Here is a 25,733-nt window from a genome sequence, read left to right as displayed (position 1 = left end):
TACAAGTTATGTCCTTGATTTTTGTCCATTTTTTATATGCTAATAAATATATACATCTTGCTTTAATTGTTGTACATTTGATTTGTATTAGACAAAATTACCCTTATATTTAATATGTCCACCAATCTTACCATACACATACATCTATCATATCTTTTTCTTATTTTTAGTTATCATTTTATTAAAATTATCATATAACAATTAATTTAATTATAAATTATATTTTAATTAAATATTTATATGAATATTAAATTTTAATTATAAATAATATGTATATATATTATTTGTGTATACATATCAATATATCATATATGTGGGTGTTAACTTAGTATTATTTGTAAATTATTATTATAATATATATATATATATATATATATATATATATATATATATATATATATATATATATATATATATTGTTTGGATCACTTTAAGAAATTGTGAAACATAATTTTAACTAATTTTTTAAATTTTGTTACTTAACAATATTTTAATATTGGGCATAAGTTTTCGCGCATCGCGCGTACAAAATGCTAGTTATAAGAATAAAGGTCAAATAGGCCGCTCGCACACCAAAGTGCAATTAGGTCATCGAACTCAAAAACAATGCAATTAGGTCTCTAAATCATACAAATTCATGCAATTCAATTCAAAATTACATGTTTACCTAAAGTGACGGTTACCAATTTTAAAAATTATTTTTTAAAATAATTTTAAATAAAATAATTAATTAAAAAAAAACGGCCGGAGACGATGGTCGGCTTCGTCTCCATGGCTGGAGACGAAGGGAACCTTCTTCGCGCCGCTTCGTCTCCATGGCCAGGAGACGAAGGTCCGCCAGCCAACCATGGAGTCTGGAGACGGAGGTTTTCGTCTCCATGGGCGGAGATGAAGCCTACTGGAGACGATTCGTCTCTGACCGTTCTCTCTTTTTTTTTTTTTTTTTTTTTTTTAAATTAATTTTTTATTTAAAATTATTTTTAAAATTAGTAACTGCCACATCAGCATACTTTTAGGTAAACAAGTCATTTTGGATTCAATTGCATGAGTTTGTGTTGTTCAGGGACCTAATAATTGCATTGTTTTTTAGTTCAATGGTCTAATTGCATTTTGGTGTGTAATTGGATGGCATATTTGACCATTATTCCAAAAATTATATTTTTTTATGAGATTTGTTTTGTTAAGAATATTTTAATAATTATTTAAGTCAAACAAATTTGTTGAATGGGGTATTGTCTCAATAGTGAAATAATTAAAAGTGGGAATTTTCGTATAAATAATTAGTGTTAGTTGTCATTGTAAATTTACTAAGCTAGTACAATAAGTTTGACTTGGGAGCAAGTGGTTTGGTGGAAGTGATAACATAAACACCGACACAACAGCCTGACAACGCCAATCTTAATCCAATGCGCATTCATGTTAGCGTCGTCAGTTGAATTTAAGAAAAGATTTGTGTTTAAGAAACAGGCAGAGAAGTGTAAATACCCATTCTGCCATGAAGACTAATTAAATGAGTATTTGCTCTTCTTCAACTAAGCTACCTGTAGGGCAGTAGACCGGGGAATGGGCGTATATTATTTTGATAATGTTTAATTTTAAAATTAATTTTTCAGATTAATAATGTTTGTATGTTATGAATGTTACACATACTCATTTTAAATATATCAATATAAATGCCAAGTTAAATGATATTTAATCCCTTCTATTATATAAACTTTTGGATAAGTATGGAGTAAATTTTAGTACCAAGAAAATTAACTATCTTTCGTTTTTCTCTCAAGAAAACCTTGTTTTTCCTTCCTCCAAAATTATTGTGTTCAAACCATTGTTCTTGTTTGCCGGGTTTATTATTTGAGTGCTCAAATCATAAGTCGTAGTTCGTTTTATCAGTTTACATAGGCTACAATATAACCATTCGAGCACCAAAGAGAGATAGCAAATAAGGTTTCAAAAAAAATGTGTTTCACACGACTCGAACTAATCATTTATCTTTCGTTCTTGTGCTTGTTACTTTTCCGGAAATAATATTTTTGTAGTATTATATCCCTAACAATATTTTGGTTTGGTTAATGATTTTAATTTAATGATTTTTAATAATTTGGTTAACGGTTACTTCGGTTTTAAAGTATCGTTTAATCGAATTATATATGTATATATATGTTTTAATTTTCTATAATTTATAAATAATACTATTAGATTAGTTTATTGCCAAGCACCTTGTGCTCAGATGGCACCTGGATTGGACTCCTATATGAGACTCCCATGCAGAAACACAATGGTTTGAAAGTCTCTGAACAAGAAAATACAATTCATAACCAAATTCGATCTTAACTCCCCCTATTACCTTTATCATTTATAACCTTAATCACAGTTTCCGCATCCAGTTATACTTCCACCCTCACCAACCCTACTAATTTTACATCTTATGAATTATGATTATAAATGAGTCAATTATTAATTTGTATAACCTTAACTCTGTCAGAACACATTCTGTGTCCCTTCTCCGGCATTTGATGAGGGCATTTAACACCATCGTAATTTAAGGAGACTTGTTTCTGTCACGTGGCATTTGTTTATCTAATAAGTGCTTCGTAATTCGTACTAGCTGCGTGATCTAGCCCCGCGGAGTTGTTAACTTATCATTCCACCTAATTCCTGGTTAATTGTGATTAATTAACTGATTAAAGGCAATATCATTTGCCTTCGTTACATAAACAAACGCAAGGAACGTGGTCCGCCACCGTTTGTCACTGTCATCATTAATTCCCACGACTTTTTACAAAAAAAAAAAAAAGGAAAATGGCATTTTTTCCCCCTATGTTATATACTTATAGCATTTTTCTCCCTTCAATTATTTATGTAAACACATTAGCTCCCTCAATTATTTTAAAAGTGGTGGTTTCTCCCCCTAATATATTAAATTGACATTTCTACCCTTAAAGTAAACATTTTATTTATTTTACTTCTCCAACAAATTATTGCGTATATGTAGCGATTACCACGGTTCGGTTCGAACTGAACCAGACACTATAGCAATCGAATTAAAATTTTTCAGTTATGATTCAGATCTAGAACCCAATATTTGGATTTCAATTTATTAAATTTAAGAATAAAAAAAACTGGATCATGAACCGGCGGTTCCGGATCCCGTTCGCGATTTTGAACCGTCTTTATTTTAAAATAGTTTAAATTCAACAATAAATGTATTTTATTTTTTCAGTTCGGAACATGAACCGGCCATTCCAGTTCGCGATTTTAATAAACTCTAAATATCGCGTTTTGGTTATAAATTTTAATTGGAATATTTTGGTTTGAACCAAATTATAGTAATAATTTATTGGAGAATAAAAATAAATGAAATATTTATTTTAAGGGTAAATATGTCCATTTAACATTTCAGGGGGGAAAAGAGCCACTTAAATAATTGATGGGGAAAAAGTGCTATAAGTATATAACATGGGGGGAAAAAGTGTCATTTTCCCAAAAAAAATTGTGTACCTTATTTATATGGGTATTAGTAAATAGAGCTTTCGGTAAACTACTCGTGTTCGTGTTCGGTAAGCGTTCGTTTATGTTCGTTTATTAAAGTAAACGAACATTAACAAACAAAATTTAGAGCTCGGTTTATAAACGAACAGAGCCTGAACAGTTGTAAGCTCGTTTGCTAAGAGATCGTGAACAAGCTCGTTTGTGTTCGTTTAATAATGTTCGCGAACAAACTCGTTTAGTGTTCGTTTCATAATGTTCGTGAACAAGCTCGTTTGTGTTCGTTTAATATTTGTTTGTATTCTCTTTGTAGTTGTGTTACTTGTTTGGTTATTTTTCGTGAAAATATATTATTTATTGTTCACGAACGAATTGTGACCATGAACATGTTCATATATTTGGTTATTAAGCATTCACGAACGTGTGTATGAACGTTCGTGAACTTGTTCGTTAATATTAACAAACATGTTCGTGAACGTGTTCGTTAATGTTAACGAACACGTTCGTGAACATTAACAAACATTAACGAATGCTTAACAAACAAACACGAACATGATTTTCAAAAACCTCAACAACCGACCACGAACACAAACACTCAAAAAACCTTAACAAACAAACACGAATAACCTCCGTTCGTTAACAGAGTTATTTACTATTTTAATGATCACTTTAGAATATCTAAAAATAGTAAATAAAATCACTAGATTTCAAATTGAATTTCGATCAATATTTTAGATTTATTTACAATAAATAAAATTAAAATTTTAAGATCCAATATATTTTGTGAAGTTATATAATATGCTTTACTAGTAATATAAAATAACAAGAGTATAATTTAATTTATAGTAGCATTACTATGACACTGCTAAATAATGAAAGATTACAGTTTTGGTTATTTAATTGTTATCGAGTTCTCAATTTAGTTCATGTTTATTTGTATTTTTTAACATTTAATTATTTAATTGTTAAATAAGTTGTAAATTTATTCTCATAATTAACTAGTACGCTAAAATCTATTTGAATATTTTTGTTTTATAAGCGCATATTTGTAATGTTTAATACATTCTTTATATTCTCTATTTTTTTTATAGATACAAGTGAGAGTGACATTTTAGATAGTTGAAACACTGAATTTATAACTAATTTAACCATTAAACTATTAGATTTGTAAAAAGTTTAAAGAGATGAAGTAAATTGTAACTCAAGATCAATTGAACTGAAAGTATAAATTTTCACCTGCACATGTAATTCATCTGGTTCATAGGTGACATATTATGAACAAAGATGCAGAATAAAGCCATATTTAGCAGGCGTAATATGAGAACCACACCTAATGCAGTGGGCTATTTATCACCTTCGACAAATCATGTTGGGTCGATATGTGAAAATTTACGGGTCGAGTGATTTTGATTATTTTTTGTAAGCGTGAAATATAAAATTTCAATAAATAAATATAAATATATTTGGAGTTATAGTGATATGGAGGAATTTGTAAGGCTTTTGGAATCATTAAAGATGGCTTTGAAAATGTCGTGACTTTTAAAGGTTTGGCAAAATTTCACATTTATATTGGTGGGACTGTGGGAGCGTCATGCTTTGCATCCGACTTGTGTGCCTTTAATATGTGTACAATTCAAATATAATATTGTCTCCCGATATTTCTCTACTCCAAAGTCCCGCCCGAATACCTTTGCGCTTGTCTTCCTCAATCGTCTTTTCTAATGTGTACAAATTAACGGACTTTTTTTTTTTTTTTTTTTTTTTTTTTTGTTCTGAAGTTAGTTTTAAATACTCAACTCTTAATAAAGATAACTTTAGCAATTAATCATAATCTGATTTAAAAAATGTATCATTATTTTTTTGGATTTGATAGTTACCAAGTAAATAGTCTAATCAAATTGGCTAAATTTGTCCTGACAAATTATTATGTGGACCCGGGCCTATCTTGCAAAGTGGACTTAGATCCAAAAATACACAATTTACATACTAGATATTTATAATTTATCTTTTAAAAATTAACAATTTGTAATGAGCCTTTATTATATTCACAAATTTTTAAAATTTAAAAATACAATTTATATTCTAAAAATTCACAGTTTCAGTACTAAAAAATACATAATTTAAAACTATAGTCCACTTTACAAAGTGTACCTGGTCCATGACTCCATGGTATAACAACTAAGTTGTCTTCGTCACCAATTAAAAAAAAAAAAAAAAAAAAAAAAAGTGAAAGTACGAAAACAAATACAGTATCTGATTATATGAACTGGGCTCGTCGGTCCAATTGGGAAGTAGCTCTAAAAATGGGTCTTTAATTAAATACATTTTGAAAAAGCGGCAATGCCTTTAGCCCAAAATTTAAAGAGAGGGCACGTCATACGTTCCGTGGGGCCCAGTTGGTGTGTTCTGTTTTTAATTGACCCGAACCCACATTTCCAGCTGTACGGTAAGAACATCGCAAATTAGGTTAAAGTATTTACGAGGGTCTTGTATTATAGCGTTTTGTTCAATTTAGTCCTTATATTTTTATTTTATTCAATTTAGTTCTTGTATTTTCAAAAGTGGTGCAATTAAGGACAATAGTTAACGATGTTAATATTATCGTTAACTTAGGTTACATGGCGTTGATGATATTTATATTCATACACATATATTACTTTATAAATATTTAAAATTTATTATTTTTACCACCAATAAATTAAATTAGTATGTCCAAAATAAATAATTACGACCATGTTCGTAATGAGATTTGGACAATTGTCCTCAGTTTTATCACTTTTTAAAGTAAAGGGACTAAATTGAACATAATAAAGGTACAAGAACTAAATTGAACAAAACACTATAGTACAAAGACTTCATAGATACTTTGACCCGGAAATTATGTTGTGGAAACGTGTTCATCATGTACATGGTGAACACAGGGGTATATCCATAATTTCTATACTGTAGATTTATAATTTTTTTTTTTTTTTTGTTGTTGAAAACGTAGATTCATAATTTTGTTTTTTCATTTGTTGTTATAGATATTATGAATCTACAGTATAGAAATTATGAATTTACAGTATAGATGTTATTAATCTACAGTATAGAAATTATTAATCTACAGCTTAGAAATTATGAATCTACAGCTTAGAAATTATGGATCTATCCCGTTAACAACAAATGAAAAACAAAATTATGAATCTACGTTTTCAAATAAAAAAAAAATTATGAATATATAATATAGAAATTATGAATCTGCCCCTGTGTTCACCATGCGCATGGTGGACACGTTTCCACAGCATAACTATTGTAAGAACATTTGTTGGGCTCATTTCCGATATGAAAATTTTTTAACTTTGGTCTTTTAATTTTTGTACATGAATTAAATTTGATTATTGAATATTAATATTTTCAAATTAAGTACATGATTATATAATTTGTATCACATTTGATATTTAATTATTAATATTTTAAAATTAGGTACATAACTATGTAATTTATATCACATTATTTTAACTGTCTAATTTTTTTGCCCAATTATTGTCATAATTTCAACAATAAATATAATATGTTCAAATAAAAAGAGTATTTTCGACCAATTATTGTCGGAATTTTTTATTTTTTTTTTCGTTCAAATTCTGACAATAGTTAGTCGTAAACTTAAACAACATGACCAAATACGATACAAATTATAAAGTTATGTACTTTATTTGAAAATATTAATAATCAATTACCAAATGTAATACAAATTACATAATCATGTACTAAATTTGAAAATATTACCAAATTTGAAATATATACCATAGTCAAGGACCAAAAGTGAAAGTTTTTCTTTCCGATATTGTAGAGGTTGGACATACAATGAGACAATCCTTTGCATCGTACCTTGCTTGAATCAGCAATGGCGAAATGGCGTCCACCTTAGTGCTTTCTTCGTTCTCTTCAGCTTGTGAGCTCTCCGCGCCCTCTTCTATAAATTCATGCACATATTCTTTGAATAATGTAAAATCGTACTTTCACCAAAACCAATTACAATTATTAAGTATTTGATTTTTATTCTGATTTCAATTCCTTTGTGCAAACCAGACACAACCTAATACTATTTAATTTTCACCTTTGGCTTATGCTTCTTCTTAATTAATTGTGAATGTCTTAATTTGGTTGAGTATGATTAAATGTGATCTTTATTTCATGTGGAACTTTTCTGATGGTGAAAAAACTAATGTATCTTTACAATTTGTAGGACTTGTAACTTATTTATTATGGAGTATTATTATTATTATTAGTAGGGAATTTTCTGCCGTTACACATATTTGAGTGGAGTCCATCTTATTCCAATCCCCCGAAGTATAGGTTTTTGTTGGACAAGCATTTCAAGGCACTACCCAGTGTGGAACTGTGTATGGCACAGGATGTTGAAAAAGTTGTGTTGGTAAAGATTTGCATAATTTATACCATTAGGTGGTAGTAGAGGACTAGAGGATCAATTGTACTGTGTATCTACCAAAAGTTTTGGACAGTATTGGAGAGATAAAAAATGAAATTCATTTTGTGTGTGTGTGTTTTGTTGTCTTTTCAGTCCTTTTTTGTAATGTAACTTTTAAATGTTATATAAATAAATTGTATTTATTAATATTAGAGTACGTTTGGTAGTTAAGAAAGTTTAAATTCTGTTAGGAATGTAAAATATGAGAAATTCATTCTTATGTTTGGTACAATATTTAACTAGAAAAATTCAAGTCAATTGGAAATCCAATTCTATGATATCAATGGAACTAAGGGGGTGTATTCAATCATGACTTTTATAGAGTTTTAAAGAGTTTTATAAACTTTAAAAGTTTGGAGGTATTCAATTCAAACTTTTAGAGAGTCTTTAAAAGTCAAGCGGTATTCAATCAAGATTTTTAAAGAGTCTTTAAAAGTCGTGCGATATTCGATTAAGACTTTTAAAGAGTCTTTAAAAGTCATGTGGTATTCAAAAAGTTATGAACTTTTGTAGACTTTTTAATTTTAGGACTTTTGTAGACTTTTCCTTCTCAAATATAAATAGTTGAAATCCAACCATTAACCCCAAGATTTCAAAATATTCTTTCTAACAACTTTGAATGTTTTCTCTCTCTATTTAAACTCTATTTTTTCTTCCTATTTAAACTTTATAAACCTATCTAAATTTAATAAAATTATTTTTTTCTTTATTATCCTATATTTTCCTCATACCTAACCTCTACCAATTTTTCTCTCTCCTAAACTTTACAATATTTTCCTCTAAAAATTCGAAATAATATTATTTTTACTTCATTATTGCTTGTTTATATTGGTTTTTATTTTTTCTATGAATTTTTTATCCCTAACTTTCTCTAGTTCTCCCTAAATACATGAACAAAGCAAATTTTTCATCGTCAAATTTTAGTATATGTTTCATAATATTCATATAAATACTTATATATTTTGATTTTTATTCTTTTTATGTTTATATTCGTAGTATATATTTTTCCTTTTTTTTTTTTTAACAATAGCTTATGAGGAATGGCAAACTACTGTTTGTAACAACAATTTGGGATTGCAAACTGTAACACCTTGTTGTTGTTCGCAATCTCAAATTGCTATTGCAAATAATAGTTCTTTACGTGATGCCTAGCAATATATCAAGTATAATTTTTTATATATTATTAATATTAGATTTTTATTTTTTTTTATTTTATGCAACTTGTAATTATATTTTTAAAAATTTTATTTGATCAATTCTTTTATTATAAATTTTATTGTTCAATATTGTTATGAATTTTTAATGAAATAGTTTTTTTTTTTGTTGATGTTTATTAATAATATTTATAAGTAATTAGCATATAAGTCTCAGCATACTATGGATAAAAATAATAATGTTGAGAATGTTAATGTGGATGAAAAACTATATAATAAGAAGAATTTTATGATATATTATAAATGTTTTGTAAGAAAATTATAAATGATAAAAAATCAAAATCATTGAAAGTTTGTAAAGATGTATTCAATTTAGAATTTCAATGACTTTTGTAGACTTTTTAAAATAAAAAGTTGATAAAAGTCTATGAATGTTTTTTATATAGACTTTTATAGAGTCTTATAAAGTTTTAAAAAGTTTTGAATGACTCTATGAAAGTCAATCAGAGTTTATTAAAATCTATCATTTTAAAATTTTTTAAAACTCTATAAAAGTCATGATTGAATACACCCCTCCAAATCTAATATAAAGGAGTATGACTCTTTTCCCGATTCAAATATTCAATTATGTATTTATCCTTTTGACGTCAGGTTAAAATTTTTGTATAAATATGAAAATTTTGTCTCTCCCACAATTATACATTGTTTATCAAAGAACTAAAATTATATTTAATTTTGTAAGTAATTTATTAATTCTTATATTTTTCAGGTAAGTAGGTAACCATTAAAATACGCCAACTACTATGTAGTGTGATGACACCTCTATTACCATTTCAATTGAGTGGTCACATGTTTCAAAAAAAGATAACACCAAACATATATGCTAATCAATTTTTCCTGCAATTAATATAAAGATTACTCCGTAAATTTTAGTTAATCTTTAACTAATTTAATTATTTTGATTAATACGTACTAGTTATTATTGTTACGGGAAAATGGGCCGTATGGGGCCTATGGGCTATAAATCTCAGCCCAGTCTGATTCTCTGAAATCCTTTTTATGTATGAAATCAAAATATCTAACCGCTTTACCAAAATATCTTCTCATTGATACCCGTTTACGCTCATGTCTGACGCCATATTTGGGGTCCACTTAAAATATCTTCACAACCCATGTTTATCCAGGGTTAATCTTTAACCGTTGCGTCTATACCGAAAGATATTCTTCCCGTGTGGACTTGTTCTCTGTTTGGTACTTTGGTTCCGCACCGTTTTCACTTTTTCCCGAATTTCCTTCCGTTATTTGCATTTCTCACCCTCCAATTTTTCTTTCAACCCTTCAGGGGTGTTTGGTTGGATGTAGTTTGGGTGTAATTGAATTGCAATTCCGTAGAAGGAATTCTAAAATAATTTGACTTTTTGAAATGTTATTTTGATAGGGCGTTTGGTTGGAGAGGGAGAATTACGTGGTAAAAGGAATTGCAATTCCATGGGAGATGAATTACTAGGAATAAAGTGATAATTTAAATTTCAGTGTTTGGTTTACAGAAATAGAATTACTGGAAATTTCAATTCCAATGTTTGGTATACATGGGAATTGAAAGGGAATAAGGAGTATAAAGTAAAAAATGTACATTGTTGTTGTTAGGCATTAATTTTAAGTTAAAAAAATGAAGGGGTAATTTTGACTCATCACTATCTTTTTTTTCTTCCTCAAATCTCAATAATTAAAATCCCAGGGGGGACATGTGATTTTAATTCTATGAAAATGGGAGAATCACAATTCCATTCAACCAAACAAGAGAATTTTGTGACCTTTGGAATTGGGTGGGAATTAAGTGGGAAGGAAATTTAAATTCCTTCAACCAAACTCTCTCTGTGAATTTATTTCTATAAATGGACTCAACTAGATAAATTAAAAATTGTTATAAACAAATCATCATGGTGGACATTATTATCCAATTGTAACCGTTGTAATAGTTATTCACATTTATGTGTATTCATTATTCATTATTACTTTTACATTTTATATAGAGATATATATATATATATATACTAGTGGATGGATAAACAAGATGATGATCCCCTGTTTCTCCATAATCTCTTTGTTTTTTCTTAAGTTAAGATTTTTAATGAGGCAATCCGTACCATATATGATTAGGGCTGAGCAGAATCCGAACAAACTGAAAAAACCGGCCGAACCGCGAACCGAACTAGACCAATTGAACCAAACCGCTACCCGAATCGCAAAACCGAACCGACGCCGACGTCGGTTTACGGCATTCGGGTAGGGTGGCTTAAAAATGCACCCGATCCGTCTGAATACCCGATTAAAGCTAGGGTTGCGTACGTAGATAGAAATACGACGTCGTTTAGGCTTAGTATATATATATGTTGTTACTCCTAACTTCACACTTGCGCAGTCAGTCTCTTGATTCCCTTCTCTTGCTAGGGTTTTCAGACGAGAGCTTCTCTTCTCTCATTCTCTGAGATTCTCAGTTCTCTCTGGTTCTTTGCGCAGTCGCACCTTGCGTCCTTGTGATTTTAGTCCCCACTCCTCAGTTCTCTCTTCTGTACTAGACAAAGACTACCTTCTTTGTAGTCTATACTCTCCTTGTCCGGTTGGTTCTGTTATAGACAACGAAACATTGGTCACTAGTGGAAACCCTGAGGCACTGACTGGTGTAGTGGTGCTGTGGTGGTCGTGGACGTGGTGCTGTGGTGGACTACTGATGTCGTCGAGACATCGACTTCCAGTAAACTGAAGGCCTGAAGCCCTCGTTCTCCGGGGTATTTGTGAGAAAAGAAGTAACTCGCTGACCCTATTTTTATATATTTGCAGTTCTTAAATTTATTGTGATGTATTATGTGGTCTCTGTGATATTGTAGTGGAAGCACTGACTTTCTTAGTTGTTACTGCAAACCCTAGTTTTGTAAAAGTTATTTCTTAAAGTTATTGGCATATTGCTCTGAGTTTATTGCGAATTTGTGATCTATTTTGTGTCTCTGTGATAATGTGGTGGAAGCACTGACTTTTTATGAAAACCCTAGTGTTATAAACTTGATTTCAGAATCTGTGAATGTGTGATATGTTGTGTGACATTATGGATTTCTGGTGGAAGCACTGACTGTGTGTGATTATGATTTCTATGATTCTTTGAATTGTGGACTGTGATTAAGGGTGTGTTTGGAAACCCGGAAAATGACTTCTGGAAGTCATTTTCCGGGTTTTGGGTGTTTGGCTACATTGGAAAATGACTGGTCAAAGGAAAATGAGGTGAAGTCAATGGAAAATGAAGGCAATTTTCTGGAAAATGACTTCCCCTTTTTTTTGGGGGAAGTCATTTTCCATCCACGCTACTTCACTACTTCACTTCTTCACTTCTTCTTCCAGTATTCAACACTTCAGCTTTCCTCCTCCTTCAACATTAGCAACACAACTTCACCAACACCTCCTCCTCCAACAATCCACAAAAGCTTCAACAACTCTAGAAAAGCTACTGAGGTATATTTCTATATCTTTATAGTTTGATTTTTTTTCCTCTGAATTTTACAGATTTATTATGTTTTTTTTTCTCCACTGGTTTCCCCGGCCGGAAACCAGCGGTTTCCGACCGGGAAAACCAGTGCCTCTGGTTTCCGCATCGGAAACCAGACTCACTCACTGGTTTCCGCATCGGAAACCAGATCTGGTTTCCGATGCGAAACCAGTGAGAACTGAAAACATCCACCATCAAATCCTCAAACACAGTTCCATAAATAGAATTCAAACCAAATTTTTCATCTCTACTGACTGCATATTAATAAGCAGATATCATTCATACGATTTTACATTTGTTTATTCATTTACACATATATATAAATATATATATTTACAGAACTCTCAGGTCTCATGGAGGTCAAGTTAAGACCAAGGAGGGCGTTCTGTATCTGAGGTAACATGGATGAGGGTTTGTTTACCCCGCGCTGTGAGCAGGACTAGTTACTTTCTTTCTCTCGTTAAAGTTGCGCCTGGAGAGCAGCTTCGGGAGGATCATTGAAACATCGACAGTAATCATCAGCACAAAGAACTCTCGGGGTTAAGGCACAGTGCAGGTGAATAATAATTTGAGAGAAAAATGAGTTCTCCACACCAAGATACAGACCACAGAATGGCAGTGGTTGTGGAAGATTGTGAGCTCCACTGGAAAATGGCTACCATATGAAAGCATACAAGAAGAAAGTGGAGAAACTGACACTACAGAATAGAAAGGAGATATATTTGAAAATGGAACAGCAGAATTAGCATCACAAGCATAAACAGACAACATAAATTATTCTTGCCACTGCAGATTCCTTAAATTAATACCAGCCTGTTGCTACTCACTCGATCTGGATGTTTTGCATTATCTATTGGACCCATTTTAATTTACCCATTTTTTTTATCTTTAACTAGACATGCCAAGATTGCAGTAATTTGAGGAACATTAAATTCTTTCATGCCCAGAACATCATCTGCTTCAGATGACAGACAAATAAAAGATATATATCCACTCTACAAAATTTTTATGTATGTTTTGTAATTGCCATGTAATTGTGGTTTCAAATTGCCATATTATGACAATAGTTTTAATACTAGAAAGAGAGGTTGAGAGCAAAGACATTCGAATTAAATACAACTAAAATTTATGTAGCATGGAATTTGAAATAAAAATTGTTATATTATACAAAAAAGAATAAAAATATATTTATCGAATAACAATTAAAATGTTTAAGTATACCATTCTGTTCATTTTCTGGAAAATGAACCAAACACCAAAAGACAGTTTTCCATCATTTTCTGGAAAATGAACCAAACACCAAAAGACAGTTTTCCATTTTTCAGCCAAACACAGGAAAGGAAAATGAGTTCAGGAAAATGACTCATTTTCCAGAAGTCATTTTCCTGCTTTCCAAACGGACCCTAAGTCAATCTGTTGAGAAGTTCCAGATTATATATCACTTGTCCCTTTTCCCTTGTTTGTGATGTTATGATACTTGATTATGGTTTCTATGATTCTTTGAATTGTGGACTATGATTAAGTCAATCTGTTGAGAAGTTCCAGATTGTATATCACTTGTCTCTTTTCCCTTGTTTGTGATGTTATGATACTTGATTGTGGTTTCTATGATTCTTTGAATTGTGGACTGTGATTAAGTCAATCTGTTGAGAAGTTCTAGATTGTATGTCACTTGTCCATTGTTTCTGGTGGAAGCACTGACTGTTATAACTTATAAGAGTCTTATAAATTTGAGTGTTATAAACTTATAATGTCTCTTAAAAGCTTTAATTGGTGGAAGCCCCTTAGAAATTCAGTTAATGATGTTGATGAAATGAGCTGTTTTTATGTTATAACAGTCTCTGTTTCATCTCGATATTTTAAATATATCCCTGAATCTGGATTTCTTTGTAAGTTTATGGATGTATTCCCTTAATTGTATTTGTATATTTGTAATTTTGTATTGAATAATGCCCTTTAATTAATTATGCATTCCTGACTAATGATGACACAAAATGTGTCTGATTCTGGAATACTTTTGAATCCTGTTGTGTATACTGATAGTTCACCATTTTTAGATGGATAATATCAGTATGCCTGGTACTCCTGGTAGTCAACTTCCCAGCTCCTAAATTGATGGACCTTCAGGGGTGGAAGCCCAAACTGTTGAGAATCAACAGAATGAGCAACCTCCTACTGCTGTTCCAGCCAAGAAAAGGAAATAGGTTGCTTCCAGATCACCAGTGTGGGATCATTTTGAGGCAATAAAGGACACTAATAATGTTGTTGTAAAAGGCAAATGCATTTATTGTGCCAAAATTTACCATTGTGAGACAAAAAAACATGGGACTTTTTCCTTAAGAAATCACATGTTTAGCTGTTTGAAAAATCCTCACTCCAAGGAAACTAGGCAGTCCCTGTTAACATTTCAATCTGTTACATCACTTACAGATGGTCAGCCTACTGTGGGAGAAATAGGGACTTGGGTTTTTAATCAAGAGTCAATAAGGAGGGCCTTGGTTGAAATGATAATCATAGATGAATTGCCCTTTAGGTTTGTGGAGGGAATAGGTTTCAGGAGGTTCATAGCTATTGCTTGCCCTAGGTTTATAGTTCCATCCAGGTGGACTATAAGTAGGGACATCCTAGTTGTCTATGATGAGGAGAGACTGAAATTGAAGCAATTTTCAAGGGGAAGCAGTCATAGGGTTAGTATCACTACAGATTCTTGGACATCCATCCAAAGAATTAACTACATGGTAGTTACTGCCCATTTTATTGATTCTGAGTGGAAGCTTCATAAGAAAATCCTTGCATTTGTCACTGTTACTTCTCACAAAGGTGAATATCTAGCCAAAGCCCTAGAAAATTGTTTGCTTGAGTGGGGGCTTAGAGATGTGTTTTCTGTGACTGTTGATAATGCCTCATCAAGTGACACTGCTATGGGGTTTCTGAAGAAAAAAATGCTGTCTTGGAGATCATCTACTGTGAGGACAAAGTATCTTCACATGAGATGTATTGCCCATATCTTAAACCTAGTAGTTCAAGATGGTCTTAAGGATTGTGATAGTTCAGTTAAGAAGGTTAGGGAGGTGGTTAGATATGTTAGAAACTCTCCTGCTAGACTCAAGAAGTTCAGGGATTTGGCTGATTGGTTGAGTATTGAACAAAGGTCTTCTTTGTGTTTAGATGTTCCAACCAGATGGAACTCTACCTATTTGATGTTGCAGTCTGCATTAACTTACCAAAAAGTGTTTGAATCTTTGGAGTCAGATTGCTCTTTCAAGTCTGATTTGGGTAATTCAATTCCTGATTTTATGGACTGAGAATCTGTTGGCAGTCTGGTTCAGTTACTGGAGTGTTTTTATGACATGACCATTAGAATTTCTGGTTCTTTATATGTCACCTCAAACACATTCTTTACTGAGATTTCTGATCTCTACTGCCTATTGAAAGGCATGGTGGAAGTTGGTGGGCCAGTTGGTGTGATGGGGAAAAATATGAAGGCAAAATTTGAGAAGTATTGGGGTGATGTGGAAAAAATGAATCTAATGATATTTTTTGCAAACATTCTAGACCCTAGAGACAAGTTAGAGTATATGCCTACTCAGTTTAATCATATGTATGGTGAGGAAAAGGGTCAACCATTCTATGACAAAGTAGTTGCTGGTCTTGCTGAGTTATTTGATGATTATTCTACATCTACCTCTTTTTCTGTCCCTTCTGTGCCTGTGTCTGTACAACCTACATCTGCCTCTTCTGTTTCTGTTGGGAAGCCACAACATTTTCTGAAGTCCCAAATTAAAAAGCAAAGATTGGAGTCTGGGGGTAAGAGACAAACTGAGTTGGATATGTACTTGAGTGAGGGAATAGTTGAAGATGAAGAATCTTTTGATATACTTGGATGGTGGAAGATCAACTCTGCTAGGTTTCCAGTTCTGTCTAAGCTTGCTAGGGATGTCCTAGCCATTCCAATCTCCACTGTAGCCTCAGAATCTGCCTTCAGTACTTCTGGAAGAGTATTGGATCCTTTTAGGAGTTCTTTAACTCCAAAAATATTGGAAGCATTGGTGTGTACACAAGATTGGCTTAGAAAGCAAAATACTCCTTTATGTATTGAGGAGAATCTGGAAGAGTTGGAGAGGTTTGTAAAAGGTATGAGTTTTTAGTTTTAACATTATAATCCTTTATACTTATATTTTAAATTGCTTAAATTGTTAATACTTTTCTTGTTTATTTTGCAGAGTTAAGTGGTGATGGTGGAAGTGGGAGGTCTCTTGGTTCTACACTTGCTACAATTCCTGTAATGTTATTATTTACATTACTTGATTTTATTGCAATCTTTTACAGTATTTGACTGTTTAACTAAATTGCAATCTAATCTCACTTGCTATTTTTTTTGAGCCCACTGTGTTTGACTCACAAACACTGGACATCTGTAAGTCTCAAACTCTGTAACTCTGTAAGTATGAAGGCCTGGTAACTTGTACTAAGTTGCTGCCTCAAGTACCTTGGGCATTTGGTAATGTATGGACTATTTTATTCTGTCTGTTCACTTTAAGTTGGCAAGTTTGGCAATGATGAAGCTTCCACCTTCAATCTGAAAATGAAAGGATTAAGTTGGTCAGTTGCTCTATACTTAAGGTATATTGAAGCAATAGGCCCTTAATCCAAATGATATGGAAAAAATGCTTACTGAGCCAATATTTATATAATCCCTTTTATGTTTTTCATTTTCTAATGCTTGCTCAGTTGCTTTACTTGCTTACTTGCTTGTGTACTAGTTATCTACACTAACTTGTCACAATTCACATGAAGAAGAATAACTCTAATTGTCTAAATTCTAAAAGTCTAGGAGTTGCTGAATGCTGAGTTGCTGATTTTGGGTGAATTTGTTTTTGTGGTGCTTCGGTTTAAAGTTTAAACAGTTGCGTATGTAGTATGTAAATTTGTATGTAGTAAGTAGTATACTAGCTAGTATGTACTTCTGTAGTTTTTTTGGAGTCTTAGACTCTTAGCCACTTAAGAGTTAAGACTCTTAATGTTAGTTAATAGACTACTTAGTAATACTAATTACTAACTTAGTAACTTAGTATTACATGTATTAGTCTATTACACTATCATTCTATTAATTATTTACTTATTTATTCAATATTTCAGACTTTCAGTTACTTATTATTGTGTTTTTTATTTGATTTCAACAATTGTTAATAACCGAAATAATTTCGGATATCCGACCGACCCGACCCAAACCGAACAATGATATAACCGACCGGATAAGTCAACATTTTTAAACGGATAGGGTAGTCAAAATACATATCCGAAATCCGACCGAATGCACCTATCCCTCACCCGATCCGTCCGAACCGTCCGAATGCACACTCCTATATATGATTTACAAATATCATGTACTCTTTTTTTTTACTATGTTTTTTCTCACGTGGTTTTTCTAGTGAAGTTTTTAACGAGGCATGAATATATATATTTGAGTATATACTTTTATACTCCTTTTATCTAAGTTTTTCCCACAGGGTTTTCCTAGCAAGTTTTTACGAGGCAGGATCATGTCAAATAATGTCCAATGAGAAGTGTTATAAAGAAATCATCATGGTGGACATTATTATCCAATTGTAACCGTTGTAATAGTTATTCACATTTATGGGTATTCATTATTCATTATTACATTTACATTTTATATAGAGATATATACTCGTGGATCATGGATGGATAAACAAGATGATGATGATCCCCCTTTTCTCCATAATCTCTCTGTTTTTTCTTTAACAAAAATATTTATTTATGAACATTAACTTAAAAATTAATAAAATTTCATCCGTGTATGTAATCCTAAAAGGAAAATGCTTTCTTCCCCTCATAGATGTATGTAATCCTCATGATGTGACTTTCATTGATTGGGTGTCATGAATTGGTTGATCTCACCACTTATTACAAATATAATAATTTAATTATCAATTATCAATTAGATATTGTCATGTCATGAATAATGAATTACAAGGAAAAAATATTAGGGGTCGTTTGGTTCACGGAATGTCAGATTACCTTAGGGAATGTTAGATTGCTGGGAATGTTAGATTCCTGTGTTTGGTTAAAATTGGGGTATGTAATATAATCATGTTTGGTTTAGGGTTATCTTTTATACACACTATAATATCCTTAACATATTTTCATATATTTTAATAAATTTAAAAATTAAAATAAATAAATAAGATAACGGTATCATATATAATTACATGATTTTAAAATATTAATTAAAATCTTGAACTTGAGAAACAAAATTATTTTAAATGCTAACATAACATAATAAAAATAAAAAAATATATAATTACAATATATATATATATATATATATATATATATATATTATAAATATATGTATGTATGTATGTATAAAATAAACTAACATAACCAAGGTTATCCTACATTACCTAATATTTTGAAGGGAATCACATTCCCTTCAAAATCCTATGTGGGGGGAATGTGACATTCCTTGGGAATGTTAGATTCCCTAAGATAATATGAACCAAACACCGGAATGTGAGCTTTGAAATGTCACATTCCCTTGGTTATGTTATATAACCTGAACCAAAGGCCCCCTTAAGGGTGTCTAACATTACTCATTCTTGAATTGCCTTGGGGTCATTTGGTAATAATTTATAAAATCGGGTAGTAAATGAAGCGAATAACAATTGAGCAATTCACAAACACGGCCTTACTCGTCTCAACCAAATTACTATTTACTAACCAGCCCCCATAGTAGCTCACAAAATCTGGGGCAGAAAGGGAAAAAAGCGTTCTGCATCGCGCATCTTGAGCAACTCTATCTGCCCTAAACCTAGAACCCTCCGCCTATATAATACAATCGTTTCTCCCTATTTCTCTTCATCAATCTTTTGCCTCTTTCTTCTCCTTTGTTGCTTTCAGTTTTGTTGATCTTTCTTTCTTATAAAAATGGCTGCAGCAGATGTTGAGTTTAGGTGTTTCGTCGGTGGCTTGGCCTGGGCCACCACCGAACGAACCCTTGATGAAGCTTTCGGTCAGTTTGGCGAGGTTCTCGAATCGAAGGTCCGTTGATGCAGAGCAGTGATCGGATCCGATCCGACTTGATCTCTCTGTTACTAATATCCTCTGTTACTTGATCTACTGTTCTCTCTCTGTTCCTTTTATGTTACTGTTATTCCTAATCGTGAAACGGTACGTTCCGTCTTCCTCTTCCGTTAAGAGTTGAAGATTGATCGAGTTTTGTTTCATCCCCTTTTATTTGAATCTATATGTGCACGCGTTATTTCGATTGTTTTATATCGGATTTTGGATGATTGGAAGCAGATCTGATGTGTTGTTACCTCTTTTGTTTGTTTAGATTATCAATGATCGTGAGACTGGTAGATCCAGGGGATTTGGCTTTGTCACATTCAAGGACGAACATTCCATGAAGGACGCCATCGAGGCTATGAATGGCCAGAGCATAGACGGCCGTAATGTTACCGTTAATGAAGCACAGTCTCGCGGAAGCGGTGGCGGCGGCGGAGGGTTCCGTGGTGGTCGCCGTGAGGGTGGAGGCGGAGGCGGATACGGTCGACGGGAAGGTGGTTATGGTGGAGGTTATGGTGGCGGTCGTGACCGTGGATATGGCGGTGGAGACCGTAGCTATGGTGGTGATGACCGTGGATATGGCGGCAACGACCGCGGTTATGGTGGTGGTTATTCTAGGGGTGGTGGCTCTGATGGGAGCTGGAGGAATTAAGTTGATGTTCGATTAGGCCACCATTATAGTGGTAGTGGTGTAGGTCTAAATTTTAGAGATAATTCATGTGTTTGGTCTTGGTTTGCGTTTAGTTCTGGTTATGGGTTTGCCGTGCGATGTATTCGACTGTGTCACTTTCTATTTTGATCGCTGCTGTTATATTGTAAATCTGTATTAACGTTGTTCCATGGAATGAAATAATAGAGATTTGCGCTATAAATTGGACTTGCAGTCACTAAATAACACCCTATTTGAATTATCTGATTTCCATTGTCGGTTCAGCAACCAAGCTCCCATTCATTAGAATAGGGGGGAGATCACTTAGATTTTGCAATTTGATTCAATGTATGTGCGTTCTCAATGCCCGTAGAGGACCAACTTTCCGCTCTTGAGCATAAGGTTTTGAATCTCCGGGAGTGTTCAACGATTGGAATCTTTGAAAGCGAATCTTTTTCTATGAATAAGATATCTATTTAATTAATGTAATATATTGCAAAGGTAGAGTTGATTCCAAATGTTTTGATTTAAGTTATTTGGAAAATGCCTTGTGAGTAAGGTTAGGTTTGAATAAGTTGGAATTTATCCTCCGGACTGCGATAATTTAGTTCGCAAAGACGAGTTAGGGGCTGTCCGTTAATTTGTTGTTCTTCAGCGTAGTTCGCAAAGACCAGTGGTCTTATTTGTCGTTCTTCAGCCTTGGTCCTCCCCCCTCCTTTTGTATTCCAAAAAGAAAAAGTTGGAATTGAAGAAAAGGATTATTTTTTAATATTGTTCGTTAGGTTTTTTTTTTTTTTTTCATATTATATAGTTGATCCGACTTCCACGGTTTAATATAAGATAGTAGAAAATAATATTTTTGTATAAAATTCAATTCTATTTGACATTTTTCTAGATCCTCCCCTCCTTCAAGGTGCAAATGAACACCTATGCCCACAGAAAATATGTTTATTAGTGCAATTTTCTATTTTGAAACTAAAAATAATTTTCCACCCTTACAAATTATTTTCTAAATGAAAAACCGAATCTTATCTATTTGGTTATATGTTAATATAACACATTACATTAATTATCATTTTATTTTACTTATCACCATCTTCTATACAATATTTAACACATTACATTAATTATCATTTTATTTTACTTATCACAATCTTCTATACAATGTTTTAGATTTTGATTAAACTCAATAAATTATTAGTTCGGATATTTTTAGTTATGTTGTATCAAGTTTGGTCTAGATATTGGATATTGAAATCGCACATATATTAGAATTCTAAGTAAAAATTATATATTCATATACATGTCATTCAAATGAATATATCCAAAAAATATTTTAAATATTAGTTCAAAAAATATAAATTTTAGGTGAACTTAGTAGGTTATTGGTTCGGATATATTCTTTTTAGTTTTTATGTAAAATTTACATATATTAGACATAAAAGTTAAAAAAAAATTAAATTTATTCCATTTAAACCAAATATATGTTAAAAAAAATCTTAAATATAAGATCTAAAAATCACTCAAAATTAAACTTGTGTTATTTTTATAACGTTAATCTAAAAATAAATAAATTTTAAAAAATAATTATTAGTAAACAAGTTTTCTAAATAGAAAATAGAGAAGTAAACGGACCCTAGTGTCCAAGTTTAGTACGTCACTTTAGTAGTTAAGAAAGTTTAATTTTTTTTTTTTGGAATGTAAAATGTGTGAAATTTATTCTTACGTTTGGTAATTAAGAAAAATTATTTTTTTTTGAGAATGTAAAATGTGAGAAATTTACTCTCACCTTTGGTGTAATATTTAACTTAGAAAAATTTAAATTAACTGAAAATTCAATTCTATGATTATGACATATCTGTTATCATTCCAAATGAGGGTCACGTGATCGTGTGTTTCAAAAAAAGATAGCACCAAACATACATGCTAATTAATTTTTCTTGCAATTAATATAAAGATTACTCCGCAAGTTTTAGTTAATCTTTAACTAAGGCAATTTATATCCTACACCACGGCGTACATTGCACTATGCGCCCAGATGCAAAACGACGTCGTTTTAATTAATTTTTTTTTTTGAAATTTCCCGCCCCAGTGAATGGCAGTAGGCTTTTCTTTAAAAAAAAACCCGTTGTTCAAGAATGTACATAATGTTATACTTGAATACACATAATGTTATACATGAATACACATAATGTTATAACAAAATATACATACTCTTTTTAAAAGATAATGCACATAATCTAACATAATACATAATAAACATAAACTTTTAACATAATACACATCAACTCTTAACATAATACACACAAATTTTCTGATTCGGATGTACATAATTGTATAAAAACAATGTACATAATTGTATAAAAAATACACATAACTGTATGAACCAATACACATAACGTTGTGAACGAATACACATAACGTTGTGAACGAATACACATAATCTCAGCAACTTCCTACCGCGCCTCCCAACACGACCCCAAAACGACGTCGTTTTGGGAGGCGCGCGACGCACAATGCTATGTGCGCCGTGGTGTAGGATATAACGATTGTTTAACTAACTTAATTATTTTGATTAATAGTTATTGTTGTTACAATGTTAAAGAGGAAAATGGGCCGTATGGGGCCTATGGGCTATAAATCTCAGCCCAGTCTGATTCTCTGAAATCCTTTTCATGTATGAAATCAAAATATCTAACCGCTTTACAAAAATATCTTCTCATTGATACCCGTTTACGCTCATGTCTGACGTCATATTTGGGGTCCACTTAAAATATTCTTCCCGTGTGGACTTGTTCTCTGTTTGGACCGTTTGGTACTTTGGTTCCGCACCGTTTTCACTTTTTCCCGAATTTCCTTTGTTTATTTGCATTTCTTACCCTCCAATTTTTCTTTCAACCCTTCAAATTAGACAAATTACAAAATCGTCTACGAAAGGTTATTTTGAATTTATTTATGAGTTTTCTTCCCTCTATTTCACACGCTTGTTTGGATGAATTTATTTAAATGAAATTTCTAAAAGAGTTTGGCTTTTTGAAAGGTTATTTTGAATTTATTTCTATAAATGGACTCAACTAGATAAATTCAAAATATTTATTTATGAACATTAAATTAAAAATTAATAAAATTCTATCCGTGTATGTAATTCTAAAAGGAAAATGTTTTATTCTCTTCTTAAATTTTACCTTCAATATTTTTCTTCTAATTTGACTTTTATTCATTGAGTGTCATGAATTGATTGACCTATCACTTATTAAAAATATAATTTAATTATCAATTAAATATTGTCACGTTATGGAGGATGAAGTGGAAAGGAAAAATATTATGAGTCTCTAGCATTAATCATTTTAAAATTGCCTTGGGGTCATTTGGAATTAATTTTTAAAATTTAGTAGTAGTTATATCTAAATCTAATATAATAAGTCTCAATCAAAGTTATATTCCTCATTTATGTCCATGTTTTTAATGCTAACCATTTTGTACATTGTGCTTTTAGAGTTGTACTACACAATCTTTTGGACAAAAATACCCTTACCGTTATCTTTTTCCATTACTTTTACCGTGCACGTGCATTTACCACATCTTTTCTTATATTCTTTAATTATAACAATATTTGTAAATATTATATATTCATTATATATTATATTAATATAATAAATAAATTTTATTTCACTTAGATTTTAATTAGTAAAATTTTGTTAATTATTTTTAAAAATATAAATATTAGACATATGTTTTTGCGCATAGTGCATAAAAAATATTAGTTTTAATATAAAAGATTAAAATTTTCCAAAAAAGGAAGCGAATAACAATTGAGCAATTGACAAACATGGCTTTACTCGTCTGAACCAGATTACTATTTACTAACCAGCCCCCATAGTAGTTCATAAAATCTGGGGCAGAAAGGGTAAAAAGCGATATTCTTGAGCAACTTTATCTGCCTTAAACCTTGAAACCTCCGCCTATATAATCCAATCGTTTCTCCCAATTTCTCTTCATCAATCTTTTGCCTCTTTCTTATCCTTTGTTACGTTCGGTTTGTTAAGCTTTTTTGACTATATAAAAATGGCTTCCGCAGATGTTGAGTTTAGGTGTTTCGTCGGTGGCTTGGCCTGGGCCACCACCGAACGAACCCTTGATGAGGCTTTCGGTCAGTATGGCGAGATTCTCGAATCGAAGGTCCGTTGATGCAGAGCAGTGATCGGATCCGATCCGACTTGATCTCTCTGTTACTAATATCCTCTGTTACTTGATCTACTGTTCTCTGTGTTACTTTTATGTTACTGTTATTCCTAATCGTGAAACGGTACGTTCCGTCTTCCTCTCTCGTTAAGAGTTGAAGATTGATCGAGTTTTGTTTCATCCCCTTTTATTTGAATCTATATGTGCATGTGTTAATTCGATTGTCTTATATCGGATTTCGGATGATTGGAAGAAGATCTAATGTGTTGTTACCTTTTTTGTTTGTTTAGATTATCAATGATCGTGAGACTGGTAGATCCAGGGGATTTGGCTTTGTCACCTTCAGGGACGAACATGCCATGAGGGACGCCATCGAGGCTATGAATGGCCAAAACCTAGACGGCCGTAACATTACCGTTAATGAAGCACAGTCTCGCGGAAGCGGCGGCGGCGGCGGAGGTTTCCGTGGTGGTCGCCGTGAGGGCGGAGGCGGAGGCGGATACGGTCGACGTGAAGGCGGTTATGGTGGAGGTTACGGTGGCGGCCGTGACCGTGGATATGGCGGTGGAGACCGTAGCTATGGTGGTGGTGACCGCGGATATGGCGGCAACGACCGCGGTTATGGTGGCGGTTATTCTAGGGGTGGTGGTTCTTCCGATGGAAGCTGGAGGAATTAAATTGATCTTCGATTAGGCCACCATCTTATTAGTGGTGGTGTAGGTCTAAATTTTATAGATAATTCATGTTTTTGATCTTGGTTTGCGTTTAGTTCTGGCTATGGTTATGGGTTCTCCGTGCGATGTATTCGACTGTGTCACTTTCTATATTGATCGCTGCTGTTATATTGTAAATCTGTATTAACGTTGTTCCATGGAATTAAATAATGGAGATTTGCGCTATAAATTGGACTTGCAGGGCCCTAAATATCTGGCTATTTGAAGTTTTAACAAATAATAAGTATTTCTCTGACTGGAGGGATGAGACCTCTTAACAGGAAGACTGTTTACGATTTATTCATTAGGATAGGGGTTGATCACTTGGATTTTGCAATCCGATTCAGTCTATGTGCATTCTCAATGCCACAACTCACTGAAAAAGCATTTTAACTTTAGCTTAATCAAAGAGGGCCTTTGCGTTTTCAAAAAAAAAAGAGGGCCTTTGAGTCTC

At 32.3% G+C, this 25,733-nt stretch overlaps 2 protein-coding genes and 1 long non-coding RNA gene across 3 annotated transcripts; 2 read left to right on the top strand and 1 right to left on the bottom strand.

Moving 5' to 3' along the window:
- Positions 1-1,785: 1,785 nt before the first annotated feature.
- On the bottom strand, positions 1,786-16,427 carry LOC109162188. Its single transcript, XR_002051036.1, has 3 exons — positions 16,370-16,427; positions 11,516-11,521; positions 1,786-1,796 (listed from the first exon to the last, which is right to left on the bottom strand). It is a non-coding gene; the product is annotated as an uncharacterized LOC109162188 (long non-coding RNA).
- A 3,081-nt stretch (positions 16,428-19,508) lies between these two features.
- LOC109162087 (glycine-rich RNA-binding protein-like) lies at positions 19,509-20,607 on the top strand. The gene is made up of 2 exons (XM_019310759.1): positions 19,509-19,708; positions 20,004-20,607. The coding sequence occupies exons 1-2, from the start codon at positions 19,595-19,597 to the stop codon at positions 20,385-20,387; spliced, it is 498 nt and encodes a 165-aa protein (XP_019166304.1). The 5' UTR covers positions 19,509-19,594; the 3' UTR covers positions 20,388-20,607.
- Positions 20,608-24,304: 3,697 nt separating this feature from the next.
- On the top strand, positions 24,305-25,469 carry LOC109162085 (glycine-rich RNA-binding protein-like). The gene is made up of 2 exons (XM_019310758.1): positions 24,305-24,563; positions 24,857-25,469. Exons 1-2 carry the CDS (start codon positions 24,450-24,452, stop codon positions 25,241-25,243), a joined length of 501 nt encoding a protein of 166 aa, XP_019166303.1. The 5' UTR covers positions 24,305-24,449; the 3' UTR covers positions 25,244-25,469.
- The last annotated feature ends 264 nt before the right edge of the window (positions 25,470-25,733 follow it).

This window comes from Ipomoea nil, unplaced genomic scaffold (assembly GCF_001879475.1).
Source record: "Ipomoea nil cultivar Tokyo-kokei standard unplaced genomic scaffold, Asagao_1.1 scaffold2926, whole genome shotgun sequence".
NCBI classification, from domain to species: domain Eukaryota; kingdom Viridiplantae; phylum Streptophyta; class Magnoliopsida; order Solanales; family Convolvulaceae; genus Ipomoea; species Ipomoea nil.
Note: the sequence above shows the minus strand (reverse complement) of the source record. Positions and strands in the feature narration are given on the sequence as shown.